Source organism: Tetrao urogallus (genome assembly GCF_951394365.1).
Source record: "Tetrao urogallus genome assembly, chromosome: 2".
Lineage (NCBI taxonomy): Eukaryota > Metazoa > Chordata > Aves > Galliformes > Phasianidae > Tetrao > Tetrao urogallus.
The window spans coordinates 105,314,946-105,335,828 of record NC_136814.1 but is presented as its reverse complement, the minus strand read 5'-3'; the positions used below and the strand labels follow the sequence as shown (position 1 = coordinate 105,335,828).

Below are 20,883 nucleotides of genomic sequence, written 5' to 3'. Positions count from 1 at the left end.
TCTAAGGGTAAATTTGTATTGTAAATGTGTGTGTGTGTATATCCCAGCACATACACACACACACGCACACATATCTCTCCCACAAAGCAGCATAAATCTGATGAGGGCAGCCTCTAGTCATTAACAGGATAATTTACTTCTATTTCAAACTTAAACCAACTCAGAATGATGCCAAGCATATGTTCATCCTAGTCACTGATATATCCCTATTTATCATAGGCAAGTAATTACCTCTCTGCAATGCTTTTACATAGCTCAAGTAATCTAGGTGCTCTGTGCTGGCTTTTTGCAGAGAAAATAAAACAGGCATTAGAGTCAATTCCTGCCACTGGAGATCACTGAGCCCTATCTCTGAAATCATGTAAACTAAAAAACTTTCTCACTAAGCAAGAAAGTCCCCAAAAAACATCATTAAATGGCTGTTTTAAGGTGAATAATATGGACTGGAAAGCTGTGAGCTGATTTACTTTTAAGAGCCTCTGGATCTGCACTAATGTGCAGTACATACTCTAAGTGGAAATCCACACAAAGCTAAATTCTTCATTACCTCAAGAAAGCTAAATTAACATAAACAAGTCCCTGATGGAGAAGGACAGATATTGTGTTTGAAGGCCACATTACTTTTGTTTTCAGTAGCAAAGAGACGTGGATCCTTTGAAATACAAGAATGTTATGAAGGGCTGTGCTGATCAAGGACAGCTTTCACTTTGCATTAGGCATACTTTATTGTTCTTTATTAGTGCTTATATATGTCTGGCAATGTCCTTGGCAAAGACCAAGCAGACTTGTACTATTTTATATCTGTCCGAGTCTGTCTCACATAGTGCTCTGCACTCGTGATGCACAGTGCTATCAAATCAGATCACCAGCATTTAATGCATAACGTAAACGATGTACCATAGCACAACTGAAATTAAATAATTTTTTTTTTAATTTTCAAAGGGCCTTGGAATGATCCTCATTTATGTGTTCATCACTATAGGTCTACCTGGTTAGAATTCCAGGCTGGATGTGGCTCTGGGCAGCCTGGTCTGCTGGTTGGCAACCCTGCACATAGCAGGGGGTTGGAACTGGATGAGCACTGTGGTCTTTCTCAACCCAGGCCATTCTATGATTCTATGATCTAAATAAAGAATGCAATTGCTTTCTGCTGACCCAACTCCTGAAGGTCTGACCAGCAAACAGAGCACTGACCTTTTGGCAAGGCTATGAGCAGGATGTTTAAGCACCATTGGAAACAAGCATGAGCCCAGACCAGATGATGGAGGCAGGGAAGTGGGCTGTGTTTCAATTCTCTGGAAGAGGCACTAAAAAGAGGCTGTAAGTCAGTATATGGAAGATAAAACAAAAGGAAAATGGGAAATAGTGATATATTTCTTTAATACACATACTGTGAAGAACTGTACAAGTCCTGCCACTTAGTACACTTCCTTCACTTTTCCAAGATGCTGAAAGAGAATTAGCATGAGAAACATGAATCCTTCTGGAAGATGTTCCCTCTGGCTCTCAGTTCTTCCACAACCTGATCCCAGTAACATCTGCTAATACTGCTGTACATGTTTCTCCTACAATTTGGGTCACAGCACACACACCTGTTTCCACATCATGAAGTCTTATATTCTCTTCAGACAGAGATGTAATATCTTCTGACGTGTAGCATGGTTTAAAGTTTTCTTTTTTTTTTCCTTTTCTGAGCAACAGAGAAAATCTGTTTGATCTTTTCTAGCTACCTAAAACAAAGGTATTTCTCTGGGGGTCCAAACTTTTTCCTCTGATTTTCTTTTTCTGGTGAAAAGAACAGAGCTCATTATAAAACCAGAGTAATTCAAAACTGAGTCAGAGTAAAGGACTTCTTAACACACTTTCTCATCTTAGAGGCCTCCAGTGGGGGCTTCAAGTACTAGGAAAGGAAACTTGCACACAGTCATCGTGGATAAATACATCTTAAATACACCATGCCACTTCCCAGTGATTAACTGCTGTATGCTGTTATATTTACCTGCTGGTAATCATCTCATTGGAAAAATCCATTTCACAATCACCTTTTAAAACAGAACACAAAAAAAAATATTCCCTAATTGGCCAAGATTTCCCAAATGTCCATCAGATCTAGAAAGTACAAAAACTTGACCATAGTCTATTATTTCAGCTGGGGTCACAAAGCCTAGTATAGAATCACAGGATCACTATGGTAGGAGAACACCTCCATTCATCCAGTCCAACCCCAACCCACCCCTACCATGCCCACTGATCATGTCTCTCAGTGCTGCAAAGAAAAAGGGTTGGTGCACATTAATATGGCATTGAAAAGTTAATCACAGGTTTTAACCAGTTCCCTTAAGTGTGAAGAACCAATACATTGGGAATTTTACTCAGATCCTTCAGCAACGTTGCAACTATGGGACCATGTAATGACTCACGCCAGAGAATTCTCTGCAATGGTTGCCAAACACATCTTCAGGATTTCAATTAGAAGTCCTGTGACTTTCAGCTGAAAGGAGTAGCCAAAACATTCTGTGCTGCCAGAGGAGGGGAAATGCTTCAATGCATCCAGTTGGAAATGATTTTCCTTTAGTTGAAAAGTCGCCCTGATGAAGCCTTCATTAGGAAAGGATGAAGCAGCCAGGAGCAGGTCCTGCTCAAGGAGCTCAGCATGAGCATGTGGGGGCTGGACAATGCCATGCTCAGAGGCTGTGTACGAAGGCTGAGAAACTGGATGGTAAATTGCAGAACCTTGGTGTAATCCCCTTTTTGCTTTTTAATAACCTTTGGAAGCAGTGGGAATTGTGGCAATGCAGAGGGTACATCTGAATCTCAACAGGACATAAAAACAGGCAAAATATCACACTAATATGGCTACACAGAATTACTGGAACATGCTGCTGTCTATTAAGTGCAGAGCAGAAGGTGAACAAGCTTGGATGTGTCTGCCAATTCAGAAATGCCTGTAATTAGATCTTATCAGTTACTTAACATCCTACTTCTGTCTATATTTTGTTTACATTAAGAAACCAATTACCTCATTACTAGCCAGTACATGTCAAGCAAATACAACATAATATGGTCCTGTATTTAAAAAGTGTAATAACTACAAATAACTACAATTAATTCTTGCCAGGTTTCAGAAAAGGTAAATAAGAGTCTTTCTATGACACACAACACTTCATTTCAGTGAAACAAGTTATCATATGAAGCATTAATATTCAGAAGCTCTGACCAGAAGTGTTTCTGAGCATAATGCAGCAATGCATTTAAATGTGAGTTTAAAACATACAAAGAATTTCAATGGCGCTGATGGAACTATCCATTTATTGAAAGCATATGCTCTGCAGCTTCTATCCAAAACTCCATCCCAGACCTTAGATTAGTCCTTTTCCACATGTTATCAAGCCCCTAATATATGCTTATTTTCTCTTTTTATTTGTTTTCTGGTCAAAAACAGTCACTAAGGGTAAAAAATAATTATACTGGAAATACCTATGGCCATTAAAATTACACTACAGGAAAAACTTCCAGAACTTTTTTATTGCATCTCTTCCATTTTAGCACAATACAACCCAAACAGCCAATACTCAGCACTGCATCTGCTTCAGCAGCTGAAGGTTTGAATACAATCCCCTCTTCACTTTAAGGGACAAAGTGATTTTGATACAGAATTCTGCAGTGTTTCCAGTGAGACCTTGTGCAATGTCTGCATACCTCCTGTGCTCTTAGTGCTTCATTACTGGCTGGAAACTGGATTAAGAGGTCACTGGATGGTTAGCCTTCAAACATTTCCATTAAAGGCTCACCCTCACCCTTGAAATCTACCATTTCATCCTTGTTTCTACCGTTGTAGAACCATTGTAGAAACAAGGACACGTTTCTTTATTCTAACCAACAATAAGTGTGTCTTAGTCAGCTGAGTGACGCCAAACAACCTGAGAAGCTCAAGATCATTTAAATAGTCTGCTGAAATCTGTGAGGTGCTGTTATAAAAGGGAAAGCAGCAGGAACAACACACTATGTACATTCACCCTTGATCAAAACATGAAGTTGTATCACAAAAAAAGTAGCACAGCATTAGTAGGAGCATCTCTAAGGAGCTTTTGCAGAAGATGGAGCTATGGAAAGCAATCTGACTGCATTTTACTAGCAGGCAAAAAGATTAGCATGTGCAACACAGTACTGCATTTTACATTTAATTTTTAGTGGTGAATCTGCATGAATCTGGTGAATCCAGTGAATTACCACCAGTATTGGTAATATTCACTGCAAGTAGTGAGGTTAACCATAGGTTATTTACCAGGCTGCCCAGAGAGGCTGTGATGCCCCGTCCATCCCTGGAGGTGTTCAAGGCCAAGTTGGATGGGGCCCTGGGCAGCCTGGGCTGCTATGAAATGTGGAGGTTGGTGGCCCTGCCTGTCACAGGGGGATTGGAGCTTCACGATTCTTCGGGTCCCTTCCAAACCAAGACTTTTTATGATTCTATGATTCTTTCCTAGGTATTTTTAAAGAAAAGGGATCATTCCCAGTGACAACTGCTTGAGTCTTGTCCCTGTGCAACCACAATTAAAGGATTAAAGAATATTTCTGCAGAAGAGATTTCAGAGGCACTCTCTTGCTAAGGTGGAGTCAGAACCACTACTCCTAAAAATATTATATCTGTATTACATCTGTATTTTCCCCCAGCCTACAGAGTCCTAAAATACAAAGAACTTGCTGTTAAGAGGAACACACACGGATAGGATTAACAACAATCTCAGGACAAGATTTACTTACACAATATTTTTCTTTGAGCACTTCCTTTCATTCCCATTCACATGGGGACAGAAAACACAGTCCCTTTGGAGGCAGCAAAAATGAATTGCAGCATCCTTTTTCTATACCACTTATCAGAACGTGACGCCAATGCCAACAAATGACAACAATTATCATCAGAGTCATGTTTGTATACCGTTATATTTCAGGTCTAATAGTAAACCTAAGAACACGTAGGTTTTCCATTTATTCACAGCACAGATGGCAGCAGCATGAGTTTTCACCACCTATCCCAGCATTTGCAATCACACGCTTGTGGAAAATCTAGAGCAATTTAAAAACGATGGAAGCTATCAAGCTTGATAGCAGTAATGAAGGCTCCTTCAAGAAGGATTAAAATTAGGATACTTAATAAGATTTGGAGCTGTGCCAAGGAAATTCCATAGGTAGAATACTACTTCCTATGAAACGTTGCAAATGATGTACAATCATACAGACAATTACAGCACTCATGCCCACACCCCCATCAACACTGAAAAACTGATCTAAGCATCAAAAAGAAAGTAAAGGAAGAGCTTTATAATGTAACTACTGACGACTACGTCAATATCAGATCGTACCAGAACTCTCTGACTCCACCTTTGTAGGAGTATCTCTACATCTATCTTAACCCTAGAACTCAAAACATAACAGAGAAGCATTTTCTACTAGTTCCAAGCAATCTCCCATTCCACCACTCCAAGAATGTTTAGATGCCCCCCAAGTCCCCATACAAGGGAACACTGGCAGGAAGATGCTACTGAGTCAGAGGAAAACTAAAGAGTACTTGTAGAAGTTGTTATGATAATTGAATGGTGAAACCCACAAACCATTTCTCTTGTCAAACCATGGTACCACAACAACATTAGTATCACAGACAGGTTAACATTTATTATGATGTTTTGAAATAATCGAATGAAAACATAATTTCAGGGTGACAAAGTAGTGCCTATGGCTAACTTAGACCTTTGAATACCCACAGGATTGCTAAAAATTTCAAATACAAACATACCTCAGTTGTTGGAAAACAGATTAAGATCATTAATTCATTCCAGATAGACTAATAAATTGTTATTATATAAGAACTGTCGAGCAGGGCTCAAGTTTCTAAATATCCATGCTATGTCTTTTCTAAAAAGTTCTTTTTATTTGGTAGTTCATTTCAGTGTTGAAGCTTTTTGCTGCTGTTAATAAATTTTGCCTAATTACTCAACAGAACGTGAAATTCATTTCATTACCTGTCTTGGAATCACTGCACACAGGTGTAAAATTGCCTGCTAATGCATGGTTACATATAGGCTGCATTTTTGTCTTTTTGCTACATCACGCTGGACATTTATACAGCACTGCTTCCCTCCTTTCATGGGTACATCCTCCAGTTTTACAAATGTCCTCCAGATGTCGTTACACATGTTGTCTGACAATATTTATGTGTATTCTATTAGAATGGGCTCAGGTCAAAACCAGTGAGGACTGCTTTATATACCCGACCTGTACTAACTGTAATTCATGGCTCCATCAGGCTAGATGATGCAGGAAGTGTATAAAGGAATATCAAGATTTACTTCAACATCACAGATGGATAAATATTTACTGGAGTGCAATAAATTTCCTAAGGTGACTTTGTACCATCCTGTAGGAGCTAGTAAAGAATTATATCCTTTCTAAACAACCCAATCTTACTGCTCAAAACAGATTTAGGAAATTTTTTCATTCTCTACAGCAGTAACCTTTACGAATAAATGCCATAGGAATCCACCTTTTTCTTCCCAAGTGAATTCCACAAATTCATTCTTAGAAACTAGAATTAGCACATTCTGACTATTCCCAGATTAAGTTGAAGTCCGTGTCTTGCTTAACAAAAAAACTAGCTCTGTTGTCTCTCAATAGGAAATCTACAGGATGACTCACAAAGTACAAAACAGGTTTGGTTTGGGGTCACACAAACGGAAAAAGATCTGCAAGCACAGTAGATAAAGCTTTCTACCCAACTGAGATCTATGCACAACCAAAGTTCTGGAAAGTCAAAGACCATCTTCAGAGCTTTGTTCAAACAAATGAAAAATCCGACAGGACCTGACTTACATAAAAACCTACTATTTGTGAATTTGTGTGAAACAAAACAGGACATTAAATATTCTGTTTGTATAACCCAGCAAAATGCTTTTAGTATGCTCCTTCTGGGGCACGGACATCTCCCAAAACCATCAGTGGCTCGAGCTGATCGTAGTGATAAGAAAATGGCTACGGCAGCCCAGATTCTGAACTTGCCCAAAAATAAGAGATTTAACACAATACATCTGAAAGCTTTAATTCCAAAGCTGATGCCTTACCAAATATAGCCATCTGCGTTCCCTCGGGGAAAGGTTCTACCATTCTGTTTCCATTGACATGATGTTTATCTAGAAGGGAGAAGAAAAAAAAAACGTAAAAATGTAACAGAACATACACTTTCCATGACAACGTAACTGTTTTTACTCAGAGTTCTATTGACACCTGACGTCTGATTTATCAAAGCTCTCCTGCACGACTCTCCAGTAACTGGGACTTTGTAGCCTCTGAGCCTATTTCTCAAAAGCACAGCCCTCTATGGACCCCAGGACATAAAGTGGAGCTGAATTCCAATGTTAAGTCAGCTAAAACCACAGTAACGCATGCATGCAGAGCACCACGCATCAACACTGACTGTTACAGGTATAGCACTGATCAGGCAAGCAGACAAAGCAGGGATAAAGCTAATTCTCTGTTGCTGCTAGGACATGGTGCTCCTCCACAACAAGTTTTTCAGTGTGATTATGCATGAATCCCAGATGCCTACCTTGAGCTGCAGCGTGACTTACATTGGGGAAGGGCATAAAGCAGAAATACTATGCAAATAATTTGCATAAAAGCTAAATAAGGACTGATATTCAGTCTTAAGGAACACAGTGCATGCAGAAAAGTGTATATGGACAGCACTGATGGTGCACACATGGGAGTTTCTATGCAAGACAATGGTTGAAGCTCGCTTTGCTCCCTTTGAGACAAGATGGCTAAGAACTGCTCTGTTTCCAAACTTCTAAATGAAATATTCCTTACATCCCAACATACTTCTCTTTCACTCGTCTCCTCAGCATAAGGAAAATTCAAGTCCTTGTGATATCATAGGTTTATAATTATTACTCAATCAAGACTGTATGTAGAACCAGGAACAGAGCACTTAAAGCCCCAGTTAAAATACAAAGACCCACACCAGGATATTCTCAGTCTTTTCCACTGCCATTTTCACATTCATTTCCTAATCACACTCTTCTGAGAGTCATTGCCAAGACTGGTGGAAAGGATTAAAATCATCTGAACTGACAATACAGGTTTCTGTCCACAAAACACATTCCAGGGAGAAAGCCAAGAGATTTTCTCAGTATTATATTTCTCCCTTCGGTACAGAATCTGGTGTGGAATAAAACAGGTCAAAAAGAGAGCACAGGACTGCCTTGCAAACTCCCTGAAAGCAATATTTTTGATTAGCAGAGAGGCATAACACAGTTCTAATCCCAGCTGGCATCAAACATTTATCAACAAGCAGTGATGGGGGGAAGCAGGGTTATCTGCAGTTGGTGCAAGAGGTCCCATGAAGACAATTGCTTACATTTAAGGAGATTGAATGCCCTGTGCCACGCAAGTCAAGAGAAGGGCTGAAAGGAAATTGTTAGGAGGCTCCAGAGGGGTAGTAACACGGCCAGTGCAACACGAGGTTTCCACCTTGTTAGCCATAGCTTGCATTACAAACATGATCTATAGCCATCTGAGATGGGCAAACAGTCGGGAAAATTATGAAACATCATGCAAGATCAAATAAACTAACCCTGCCCTGGTCCTGATAGCTGCCTTCACTTAAAGAGTGAATGACATACATGATGTATGATGTAGTTCTCAATTCAAATGGTAAGCTTTCAATATATTAAAATTAGTATTAAACTTTTAGAGGTGAATAGGGCTTGAAAGAAAATGTTTTCAGACTTCTCAAGTCATTCTCCAATGTTGTTTCGAAGATCACAGCTAGATAAAATAATTAATTTCCTTAACATTTACATTTCATTTTACATTTTTTAGCGTTCCCTGCCCTCTGCCTACGTGCATTAAATAGCAGAAAAATAAACAAAAATAAACAAAATTTACAAGGGTTTCCACAAAGCACAAATTTTACCTTAGGAAGCAACAAAATACATATTGGTATAAAGATTTTCTCAACAAATACACTATTCAAACAATATTGCAGTTTGGATTTTTTTTACCGTTTAATTCTCCTTTACAAGTTGGATGGAGGTGCCCCAGAAAATCAGCCAAACCTTGGCCCCATGGAATTAGAAAAAAAATCTGACAGGTTTCCCATAATTTGCCAACAGAAACAATATATTGCATTTTCAAGTCATTGTCATTCCAGAGGCGCAGGTTTACAGCATATAAATTAGAAACTACAGAGACTAGCAGTGAACATACGGCTGGCTATGAAAGTCAACTTCAGCTTCCTACTGGTGAAAAGTAGGTCTTACCTTAATACAGTTGGTATTTTAAGTGGTAATGCCTCAATGGACTACAGAGCCTTCAGGCACTTGGAAAAGAAGAGTTGGGAGGACATGGATGTCTTATAACATCATCGTGATCCTCTTGACCCTTCTGATTTCAACAGAAAGCCAATTGGTAAAGGAAAACTTTTTCTTAAAATTGATATTCAGGCTGATGGCATTTTTGTCTACATAATTTCTCAGTGAAGCAATGTGGAACTTCCCCTCAAAATTACCAAATGCTGCTCTAGTCTCAACAGCATTTTTCAAACCATTCAACTACCATTTTTCAAACTAAGTCTGAGAGATATCTGCAACATACAGTGCTCCCTGCTGAACAGAAATAGCATGCACTGAAAGCAACACATATCCTGGAGGTCTTGACATTCAACTTTAGCTTCAGGCAAAATCTGCTGTAGAGATACACAGTGCTGGGCCCTTTCTCCTGAGATGCTCTGGACTTGTATGGAAATAATCTTTAGACTCCTTCTTTTCTGTCTGTGAAACAGCATAATATATGGAAAAATAATCAAAAGTAGCTCAGTAGAATAATCGAAAGTTGCTCAGGTCTGCAGTACTTCTTTAGCATCATTCAGTCTTTGAAGTCTAACACTGAACAGTTTCTAACATAGTCCTACAACTGTCCTTTGCTAAAGACTGACTGAACTCAAGTAAAGTTAAATGCATGGATTAGAAAGACAGAACGGCTCAGGTTGGAAGGGACCTCAAGGATCATCAAGTTCTAACCGCCCTGCTGCAAGCAGAACTGCAAATCACTAGATCAAGTACTGGATAAAGCTGCCCAGGGCCCCATGCAACCCTTGGACACCTCCAGGGATGGGGCATCCACAACCTCTTTGGGCAGCCTGTTCCTGCCCTTCATCACTCTTCCAGCAAAAAACTTTCCTAACATCTAACCCAAATCTCCCTTCCTCTAGCTTAAAACCATTCTCTCTTGCCCAATGACTACTTACCCGTGTAAAACATTGACTTTCCTCCTGTTTATAATCTCCATTTAAATATTAGAAGGCCATAATAAAGTCTCTCCACAGTCTTCTCTTCTCCAGACTGAAGAAGCCCAGTTCTTTCAGCCTGTCTTCATAGGACAGGTGCTCCAGCCCTCTGATTACCTTTGTGGCCCTCCTCTGCACCCTCTCTAAAAGCCCAACACCTTTCCTGTATTGAGGGCCCCAATCTGGGTGCAATACTCCAGATGAGGCCTCACAAGGGCAGAGTACAGAGGGTCAATCACCTCCTCCGCCATCACTACTCTGATGCAGCCCAGGATATCGGAGGCCATCTGGGCTTCAGGGGCACACTGCTGGCTCATGAAAAGTTTTTCACCTACCTGGACTCCTAAGTCTTTCTCAGCAGGGCTACTCCCAGTTCTTCTCCTGCATCTGGGATTAAGTTAACCTAAGTGCAAAACCTTGCACTTCACTTTGTTGAACCTCATTAGGTTTACAAGTGCCCACTTTCTGAGTTTATCAAGGTCCCTCTGTATGGCATCCCTTCTTTCTGCCATATCAGCTGCACCACTCAACTTGATGCTACCAGCAAAGTTGCTGAGGGTGCATTCAATCCCATCATCTATGTTAAATAAAGATGTTAGATAAAGATGTTAAAGAGTACCAGTCACAAGACAGAACTTTGGGGGACACCGCTCATCATCAGCCTCCACCTGGACATAGAGTGACTGACCACAAACCTCTGGCTGCAACTTTCCAACCAGTTCCTTATCCACCAAATAGCTCACCCTCCAATTTAGGGGTAAGGATGGGGTGGAGGACCGTGTCAAAGACCTTGCAGAAGTCCAGGTAAATGACATCAGTTGCCTTTCCTTTGTCAACCCATGCTGTCACTCCATTATAGAAGGCCACCAGATTGGTCAGGCACAGTCATCCCTTGGTGCTGTGCTGGCTGCCTCAGATCACCTTCTCATCTCTTACGTGCCTTAACATGTCTTCTAGGAGGATCTGTGTCATGATCTTCCCATGTACGAAGCTGAGGCTCATCAATCTGTAGTTCCCCAGGTCTTTCTTCCTCCCCTTCTAATAAATGAGAGCGACTTTTCCCTTTCTCCAGTCACTGGGAACTCCACCTGAGAGCCACAACTTTTCAAGGGTGGTTCAGCATCCACATCAGCCAGCTCCCTGGGATGCATGCAGTCCAGCCCAATAGATTTGTACAGATTCAGCCTCATGAGGCAGTCTTGGACTTGTTCTGTCCTTACAGTGAGAGGTACTTTGCTCCCCTGGTTCCCACCCTGAGGTTCAGAAGTGTAAGGTTCAGGGACACGAAAAATATGAGAATCCTGGCAGCCAATGAAGTCTGAAGCAAAGAACTCATCGAGTACCTCAGCCTTATCTGTTGTAGACAGTCCTCCTTTCTCATGTGTCAGGGGAGGCACACTCCCTTTATCCTGTCTATTCTGACCAATGTACCTACAGAATCTCTTGTTGTTTTTAATATCCCTCCCCAAGTTCAGTTCCATCTGTAACCTGGCTTTCCTAATTCTATCTCCGTATGTCTGGACAGTACCCTGTATTCTTCCTAGGTTGCACGTCCTTGTTTTCATTGCCAGTACTTGCCCTTCTTTTCCCTCAGTTTGACCAGCAGGTACTTGCCAAGCCATGCCAGTTTCCTGCCCCCTCTGCCTGCAACAGGCAATATCTATACTAGTAAGCCATTAAAATAAACAAGTCCTATCTAGAAACTATTTGAGAGTGTGTTAATTAGCCTAACCAAAATCACATTATACCCTGTCTTAGCAATCTACCAGTATGGACAACCAAGTACCTGTGCCTAGACCTGTTCTTGGGAACATTTTCATTTATTAGCATACCCTTCAATTATCTTCACAGTTCCATGTACGTCAATGGTATCACACCAGTAATAGAAATTTAACAACAGAAGATGTTCTAATGAGAAATGTATAAAAATACATTTCCTTTCAGACCAGCCTGACTTTGGCTTTAAGCAGATTTACTCTTTTGCTTGTATGCATAAGTCTAGAGGAAAATCAAAGCCCCATTACACAAAGACTTGCTGCTGTTAAGTTGGATTACTAATACACTCATTGCCAAGGCATTTATAGCACATATCAGGCCTTTAACAGAATACAACTTGCAATTAACAGAGACTTAAGCTTGTCTTCTTGTCTTAAACATACAACATTATTGCACTTGTGTACTACTGAGCAGTCAGGTACTCATAGGCAAAGTCATCTCTCACAGCAGTACAGACAAAAGTTGCACCAAGAATGAAATTAGCAGTGCAGAAAGTCTATACAGGGCATTCTGCATAACTGCAGATACCTGAGAGGAACCCTAGGATAACAGATGTCATTAATGAAGATGAGCTCCCTGCTTGCGGACTCAAATGAAGCAACCTTAAAAAGATTGGGCTTTCACAGAATGCTGATCCAGCATTGAGTAAAAATGAGAAATTTTCTGCTCTCAAAATATTCAACCTCAAGCAATCATAGCAGAGATTTAAAAACATTATTTTCTATTCGCCCGTAAGAGATTCATTTGTTCTTCATATTTATCTTTTGTTTTTTAAACCATTAGGGAATATTTAGACTGCATATCCAAACTTGCTTTATCAGAGCGGCCAGAAAGTTATTATTTTTAAATGAAAACTGAGATTCTCCCATAATCAAATTAATCTAGGAGTAAGGGTCATATTTACACACAAGGACTGTTAATTTGCCATGGTAAGCGCAGCCAGGGATTGAATTGAAAATAGCTGATTAACCAATTACCACGAGCCTCCTCCTTCCCTAGCAGCTTTGCTGGGCTAGGACGTGGAACACAGCTCTGCCACCCGTTCAGCACAAGCACGATGACTGCATAGAGAGAGGAGGAGGAAGAGGGATAAGCCATGAGGGGGTGAAGGAGGCTGATTTGCTTCCTAAAGCCAATCAGCTGCTCGAACAACCCCTCTTCCCCCATCTGTTTTGTCTCAGACACTTTTCCACCTCCTTCTTTCACAGCAATATTATAGAGGTTTGTTCTCCATTGGTACACCAAACACCCACTTGGCCGTCCGCATGGCAACAAGGTCACTGAGGAGCTGGAAATATCTGATGAATATCTGTCATCCTATGACAGGCTAGAAGACATAAGACGTTTGTAAAGCAGTTATGAAAATAGCTAAGTGGCAAGTACTTGCAAAAGTGTCATATAAGTAATGAGATATTATTGTAAGAGTTGAAAGGTGAGCACCAAAGAAACAGGTTGGATATTTCAGGTTGAATATTAGGAAAAATTCCTTAGAAATAGCAGTGCTGCAGTGGCACAGCTGCCCAGGGAGGTGGTGGGGTCACCATCCACGGAGGTGTTCCAGAACCGTGGGGATGTGGCACTCAGGGCCATGAGCAGTGGGCATGATGGGGTGGGCTGGGGTTGGACCTGGAGATCTTAGAGGTCTTTTGCAATCAGCATGATTCTCTGAGTCTTTGATTCTATGATTCCATAAAAGCACTGCTCACTTTTATAAAGTCTTAGGTGAACATGATGTATACAGCTAATATTTAGCACGATTGCAAGATTCATTTTAACTAAAAGTTCCAATGCAATAACAGGGCATACAACTTCGAGCCAGGCCTGGAAAAGACTGCTTCCACCTAAATAAACAGTGGTGAGGAAAAGTGCTCCTCGCAGAATAGGCAAGCTATCTAAGTGCCTCCTTCTGCATTTTGGATGCGAGAGGAGTGTGTCATCCATAACCACAACTCCACCTCCTTAAAACACAGTGATGAAAAGTGGGATGACAGACATCATTTGAAAGCTCTGCTCGTAATCTGCAGACAGGCTGATGGCATTTCACTGTGACCTATAGCCAGAACGTTCTTTTATTTGAAAACACATTGAAAGCCCAAGTTTAACTCTGGTGCCTGAGATTGTACTCTCCAGAAGGACCACAATAAAATGAACGCCACGATGAGAAGGTGTCAGATTCATTGCCTCTGTGATGGCTGAGAAAGCTTTACTGCTTGAGAAGACAGGATTATCAGCAGTTTGAAACCTGACACAACAACAAATCTAGCCAGCAGCACGGTTGAACCACTTTGCAAGGAGTAAGACATTCAGTAAAAGCTCCTCATGGCATGATTGGTAACCCACTGTGAGATACACGGGCTATCAGGCCTGTTCATCCCCTACTGCTTTTTCATATAACACATTTCACTGCCGTGCACCATCAATATACAGGACATAATTGAAGGCCAGTGGGTTTCCTTTCAGGCTTGTAAACAAGAAATTATCTGATTTGTATTTCCAGTAAAAGACCACAACGTTTAGAAAAAAATAGTGGAAATTTGGCAGTGCCATGCTACCATCTAATATCTAATGAGCAAAATGGTAAATGGTACCAAAGAGAAGAAACACTAAGTGAGAAACACAAGAGGGAGAGGGCTGCTCAACTTCAGGCCTCTGCAGAGCTAATGGTGATAGTAGGTGTGTGACTCATGGCAGAGTTTTGTCCATAAATTCTTCTGAGCTGGTAACAAAATTGAAGCTCTTTCTTATATTCAGGTCCAGTTCAACGAGCAGAAGTGTTAGTTGTACAAGCTCCCATGTAAGAAGAAAATCTAATGTCATAGCAGATGAAATCCCAAGAGCTGTGTTTTAAATCACTTTGTTCCCCCAAAGGATATTTTCAGCTTGGAACACTGCTGCCAGAATCCAACCATTCATGTTTCCAAATCTGACAAGTCATTTTGGTGCTCAGCACTGGCAGAGAGATGGCGTACATGATCTACTGGGTATCTTTCACCTCTCATCTCTGTACTTCCATCATCCTCCGTCAGTAGAGATCAGCTGTCAACTCACTACCAATTAAAAATAGAGGTCACCTCCGTAATGGTAACTCACTGCCTGCAACTAATTGTAGTAGTGTGTCATTGTTCTCACACGGTGGTTCCCAACTGTTATTAAACAAGCATGATATTGTTAAATGGAAAATATTAGATTATGAATTATGTTGCAAAATAAGTAACTGCTCACTTATTAAAATAGGTCACGAAAGGAAGAACGGTAGCTGAAAATAGATTTGAAATGTATTCTGGAGATGATGTCTCAGATTCTGACACACAGTGTTCTGCTGCATCCATTCTATCAAACAGATTATTACACACAAACTGATTGATGCTACAAAATGTGATGCGCCCTAGCACAGCGTGTCAGTTCAGAACCCAGAGCACATGGACTTCTCAAAAAACATAGGTTATTTTTAATGAACAAAGGCAAGATTATCGCACTCTGATTTTGTTCTTCTGCATTTCTTACCGGGAAACGCACCAACAAGAATGACAGGAAAATAAGTTCCTGAAAATGAAAATGAATTCATCTCTTAGGAGAGGGCAGTGGGGAGACAGAAGGGGAGAAAAAGCGATTCTGAAATTTCCAATCTACTGGGGTTTGCAGATTAGTGGCTGAACAGCTGTGCCTGTAGCTGTGTGACTGTGCTAATAGGAAGCAGTATGTCATGTGGCAATGGACCACAAGGGAAGCCAGCATGGCAGTGTGAAAGGGTAGATGGGCTGCAAGGCTGTAGGAGACTGTATCTGTGATTGGGGAGATAGGAACATGCGTATGACAATGAGAAAAGCCAGCCGCAGGGTCGTGCACAAGACCAGAGAGAGAGCAGATGTAAATCCTGGGTGCCCCCAGTAGCAGCTAGGAAAAGGATGGTGGGGTGTTCAAGTAAAATGTAAGGATCAGAGACGTATTAGGGGGAAACTGCCAGAGGAAACTGCCCTAGAAACTACAGTAAATGACACAAAACCACATACCACTATGTGACATTCATGCACACAGTACATGAGACCTCATAAACTGACTGTACATGCACGTGCTGCTTAATAGATCTTCTGACTGTGTAGACCAAGTGTTCACATTTTGAGGTTTGGGGTAGATACATCAATGCTAAACTAAATACACTCAAACCAGAATTCATACCTCTTAGTTTTAGACATCTACAATGGATATCTGCAACTAAGAATTCGGCCTTGGATTCTTCTGTACTCTGGAAAGAAACAAACAGTGCTGCAGTGATTCACGTGACATATTTGGGATGTTTTCTTCAGGATAAAATGAACCATATTCAAAAGTGACAATTTCTCAGTGTCAATTATAAGGAAACTACTGATCAGCTCAGATGAATTCCACCTCCATCACCTTCAATATTATCACTGAGATTTATGACCTAGTCAGTGGGAGGATTATATGTACCTGCGTACACATGCATATTCATCATAGTAAGGCCTTGGCACCAGAGGAGATTCTGAGTTATACACCAGAATAAATAAAACAGACAAATATATATAAAGCAGACAAATGTTAACAGTAAAACGTTTGATCAAAACAGCGGAGGAAACGACAGCAGAGAAAAATGATCTTATCTACAGGGGTTGCTGGAAGGTAGGCAACCTCATATCCACTTTTGTTCTGTACCGCAGTCACAGAGCTCTAATTAACACCGTGTTCACCCAGCTTAGACAGATTGCTTCTGTTGAAGTGGACGAGAAGATTTCAACAATTGTCAGCCTGCTTCTGCACAGCATACAGTCAAACTGATGGTACACTTACCTATAGAGCTTTCAGCTGCCAGCCTTGTATCATGACGTAGCAACCCAAACAAAAATAATAAAACTAATATTGCGTTTTCTGTGTGCAATGTAATGCTTGGCTGGTAAATGACTGGGGTTGATAATTATCCTCTTCGACAAATGAACGGGCCAGCATGCCATCATATGAGAGAATACAGCAGCACTCTGTAACGATCAGCAGTGCAGAGTGCCTAGAAAAAGCCCTAACCCAGAACAGAGTGTGATATTGAGATATCGCGGTGAGGCAGACAATTATGCCATTTCTACCATTCCTGCTTTTCAGGCACTGCCAGCAGCATCTGGTTGTCAGTGCAGGAATTGAACAGAGCTGATAAAGTACAACTGGACTTTATTGCAGAGCTCCAGACAATGCCTTTCCAAGCCCTACTTGAAACCCTTATCTAAACCAGCTTGGATAAGAGTACTATCAGACAGAAAGATCCAAACAAAGGCTGATGATAAGCACAGAGTTGGGAGGAGATGTCCAGTGGGGTGTGGCAGGGAGGATTGTTAAGCCTGGCTTTATTTAGCAGCTTTATTAATGATCTCAAAGACGGGGTGAAAAGCACATGAATTAAACATGCACTGGATACTCAACTGGGACATCATGCGTGCACCATGAAAAATGAAAACCCGCACAAAGCTCTAGGCAGAAATTCTGCAGTGAAGCACAGAGAGATGCAAAGTAGCTCCAGGAATAGTACGGTTTGCTTATTATGGAGAAAGAGCTTATGCTCCAGTCTTTCTGGAGGAAAAAAACCATCTAAAAGAACAGGAACCAGAGCCTGAGGGAAGGACAGAAGATTCACAGGATACATAAAGTCGTAAAATGGCCAGGCCTTGGAAACCCATGTGTCCTCAGCTTCTCTTAAAGAGACTGCTGCTGCTGGGGATGCAGTCCCAGTCGGTTTGCTTCCTGGCACTTCTTGGCTCAGCATCTCCTTACTTGTGAATCATCAACATAGATGCCAGATCCTTGCCTAGCTAGTGATAAAGCAAACCAGCTTCACAAAACAGTGCAGACCTAATGGTAAAGTCCCCAGGTTGCTTAAATGCATTGCTTTCTTTCTTATTTCCTTTTACAAATTCACGTTTACATAAACAATCTTCTAAATGTGACTTTTGATTTCAGAGGATGCCCCTTTTCGAGGGTTCAGCCTGGGAGTAGTTAGGTCTTCTGCCAGTTAATATTGGCTTTCTTAACACCAACAAGCTGTTACTGGCTCTTTTTGTCCAGAGCTTCTCGAAATTAGATTACAGATATTTCTGCTGGACATTCACATAACACATTCAAAGTGGAAGAATCCCTTTGAAATTCCTGGCTGGCCATGAATTTGTAGACAAATAGCAGCGCAGTGGTTTTCCAAGTTTTTAATTACATGCATAGAGGCATAACTCAAACGTTTTTTTCCTGAAGAGGAAATCTCAGAGAAACACCGCTTCTCCAGTACACACTTATTTGAGTAATATTGCCTTATTTTAATATCGAAGCAAAATACGTCGCTGAGGCTAACAAGATCACACTAACTCCCTTGTTTCTCCTAAAATACAGCATGGAAGAGCTCGATCCAGGAAAGGTTCCTCTTATCTACAGCACCTGGGCTAACGATGAGAAATACACAGCACAGGGCAACCCATTGCTTTTAGGCATTCACAAACACAAGAAATGAATCTTACCTACAGGTGACTACGTTTTCCCCATTGATTGATAGGGCCAAGGGTGTTTAGCTCAGATGAAGACTTCTATGTCTGACCAAAGCAATTCCAACCTGAAAGACTATTCTCACTTCACTGAGAGGCAGTCCCTCCCAGAAAGCCACTTCTCTATAATCAGTTTTGCATTTGTTCTCCTTGAAAATGGAAAAGGTAATTTTCAAGACCCAAGAATGTTTGGACCAAACGTGTTTATCTGACTTTTCTATCTAAAAGTAATCCAGCAAACACATACTATGTTTCCCAGAAATCTGTTATGCTCATTATCCCACTAACAGAATGACAGGTCAAATGACTTCACAAGGTTCACAGTGTCACTGATAAAACACGTCTTGATTCCTTATGCCAAAGATCTCAGCTAGCTCCCTCTCCAGATAACCTGAAGTGCATTGACTGGCCTAATGAAACCCAGTGGAGGGAGTTCAACAGTTCCTTTCTATTCGTGAGTTAACATCACTCAGTCACCTACAATTCAATTTTTCTAAGGCCCTGAGATTTTAATTTGAGTAATACTTCTATTAATTACGATGTCTAATAACAATGTCTAAATCAGACATCTGCTAAAAGTATGTAATGTTAATTTATTGGAAAATCTCCAGCAGTGCTCAATTAAAATGTTCCCCAGTTAAGCTAATGCATATGATTTGTAATGAATAGCAAAATTAGATGCCGTTAATAAAAATAAGAGCAAATAAAAAAACAATAAAACCTTGAGTGTAAGACTGACAAAATTAAGGACGCAGAATTCTTCCTTAGGTGGTAGAACAGGAATTTTTGAAAATGGAATATTCTCACATGGGTTTGGAGCCTATCTGTAGAGCACTGCTCTAAATTAGCATCCACAGGAACTATTTGCTGCACAATACGCTGCAGGAAATAGCATTAATCTTTACTGGGTTTTTCTTGTTTTAATTGCAGTTTTCCATCACAAGACATTTTTCACGCTCCTTAAGTATGTCGGCTTACGCAGAGGCCTATATTTGGCAGAGGGGGCTTTGCTATTTTTAAATAATTACAGTGCTTTGCAGCATGTCTGCAGTCCCGTGAATTAGAAGGATAGTTGAAACAAGCAGCGCTTCTGCTCATAAGGAACACTGCCCTCCCGTTATCATTCTGCGCCTCACTGCGTGGCCCCACAAACCCATTAATCTGCTAGGTCGGTTTTTTTTTTAAACAGATCTACAAGAAATGATGGAAATGAGGAACCGTGCGGCCTCAGCAAAGCATTACAATACACCGCGGCCCCTTACAGCACCGCTGACATTTCTTTCTTTCCTTGTGAAGATGTCAGCAGCTCTGAGCATGGAGCAGCGTGCAGACTGTGATATAGTATCTCCCTCATCCACGTTCCCCCTTGATGGCAGATTATCTGCCCGGAGGTGGCATTAGGCCTCCGTCAGCTGTCAGTCAGCAGATGAGCAGGAACGGTCCAGTGCTTCATTCCCTTTGCTCCTGACAGTGATGGATGACCGAGCCCGCTGCTCAGCAGAGCCTGACGGGCCCAGGCCTCCCCTTGCAATCTGTTCCAGGCGAACGCCAGCCTCCTTGTTGCATCTCCCCAATGCAAAGGTGCAGCCTACGGGCTTTCCTGGCTCAAAAAGGGGAATTGTGGCTTTGCTCCTTGAAGAAGCTCGTAATAGTAAAAAATAAAGATGAGTACGGTGTCAGAAAAGAGCGCAGGCGCCACTTAGCTGCCCCCACATAAATATCTGACTCAAATCTGCAGACATACACCTCAGCCTTAAATATGGTCTAACCACAGCACTGCTGTCCTTGTGAAACAATATGGCATTGCTTGTCTTGTCGCATTCAGAGGGGATGCAACTTCATCTTGAGCAGAGACTGCATTTCAAGGCCAATACTCCTCTTTCTTAGCAATTACAAATACATTGGAAAGTATTTTGTACTTAACAAAATTACTGTTTTCACTTCTATCTAAAGTCAAATATATTAGCCCAGCATTTTAGGTTCAAACTATGTTGCTTCACTGAAGCTAGTGAACACTGATCACAAAGCTAAGCATTGGCTGCTGCAAAACAGCATCTACATTTCAAGGATCCATGATGCTCCACAACTGACTTCTTCTCCAAAGTGCATAAGTGATTCAGGATGAGACTGAAGAGGACTCACACATGAGTAGCCCAGCATCGTTACCTGGGGGAAAAAGCCCCAGGACAACAATAGAAGAGTAAATAAGAATAAATGTTCTCTGAATGCTGAGATCTTCCTTGA

The 20,883-nt window shown here is 41.1% G+C and overlaps 1 protein-coding gene across 1 annotated transcript in view; it reads right to left on the bottom strand.

The window, feature by feature from the left end:
- The window catches only part of MSRA (methionine sulfoxide reductase A), a gene marked incomplete at both ends in the record, with an annotated part of 265,675 nt that overhangs the window by 164,071 nt on the left and 80,721 nt on the right, over positions 1-20,883 (bottom strand). Inside the window, one exon of the mRNA XM_079550033.1 lies at positions 7,113-7,181. Coding sequence (XP_079406159.1) covers positions 7,113-7,181 — 69 coding nt within the window. The remainder of the gene's footprint in view (positions 1-7,112; positions 7,182-20,883) is intronic.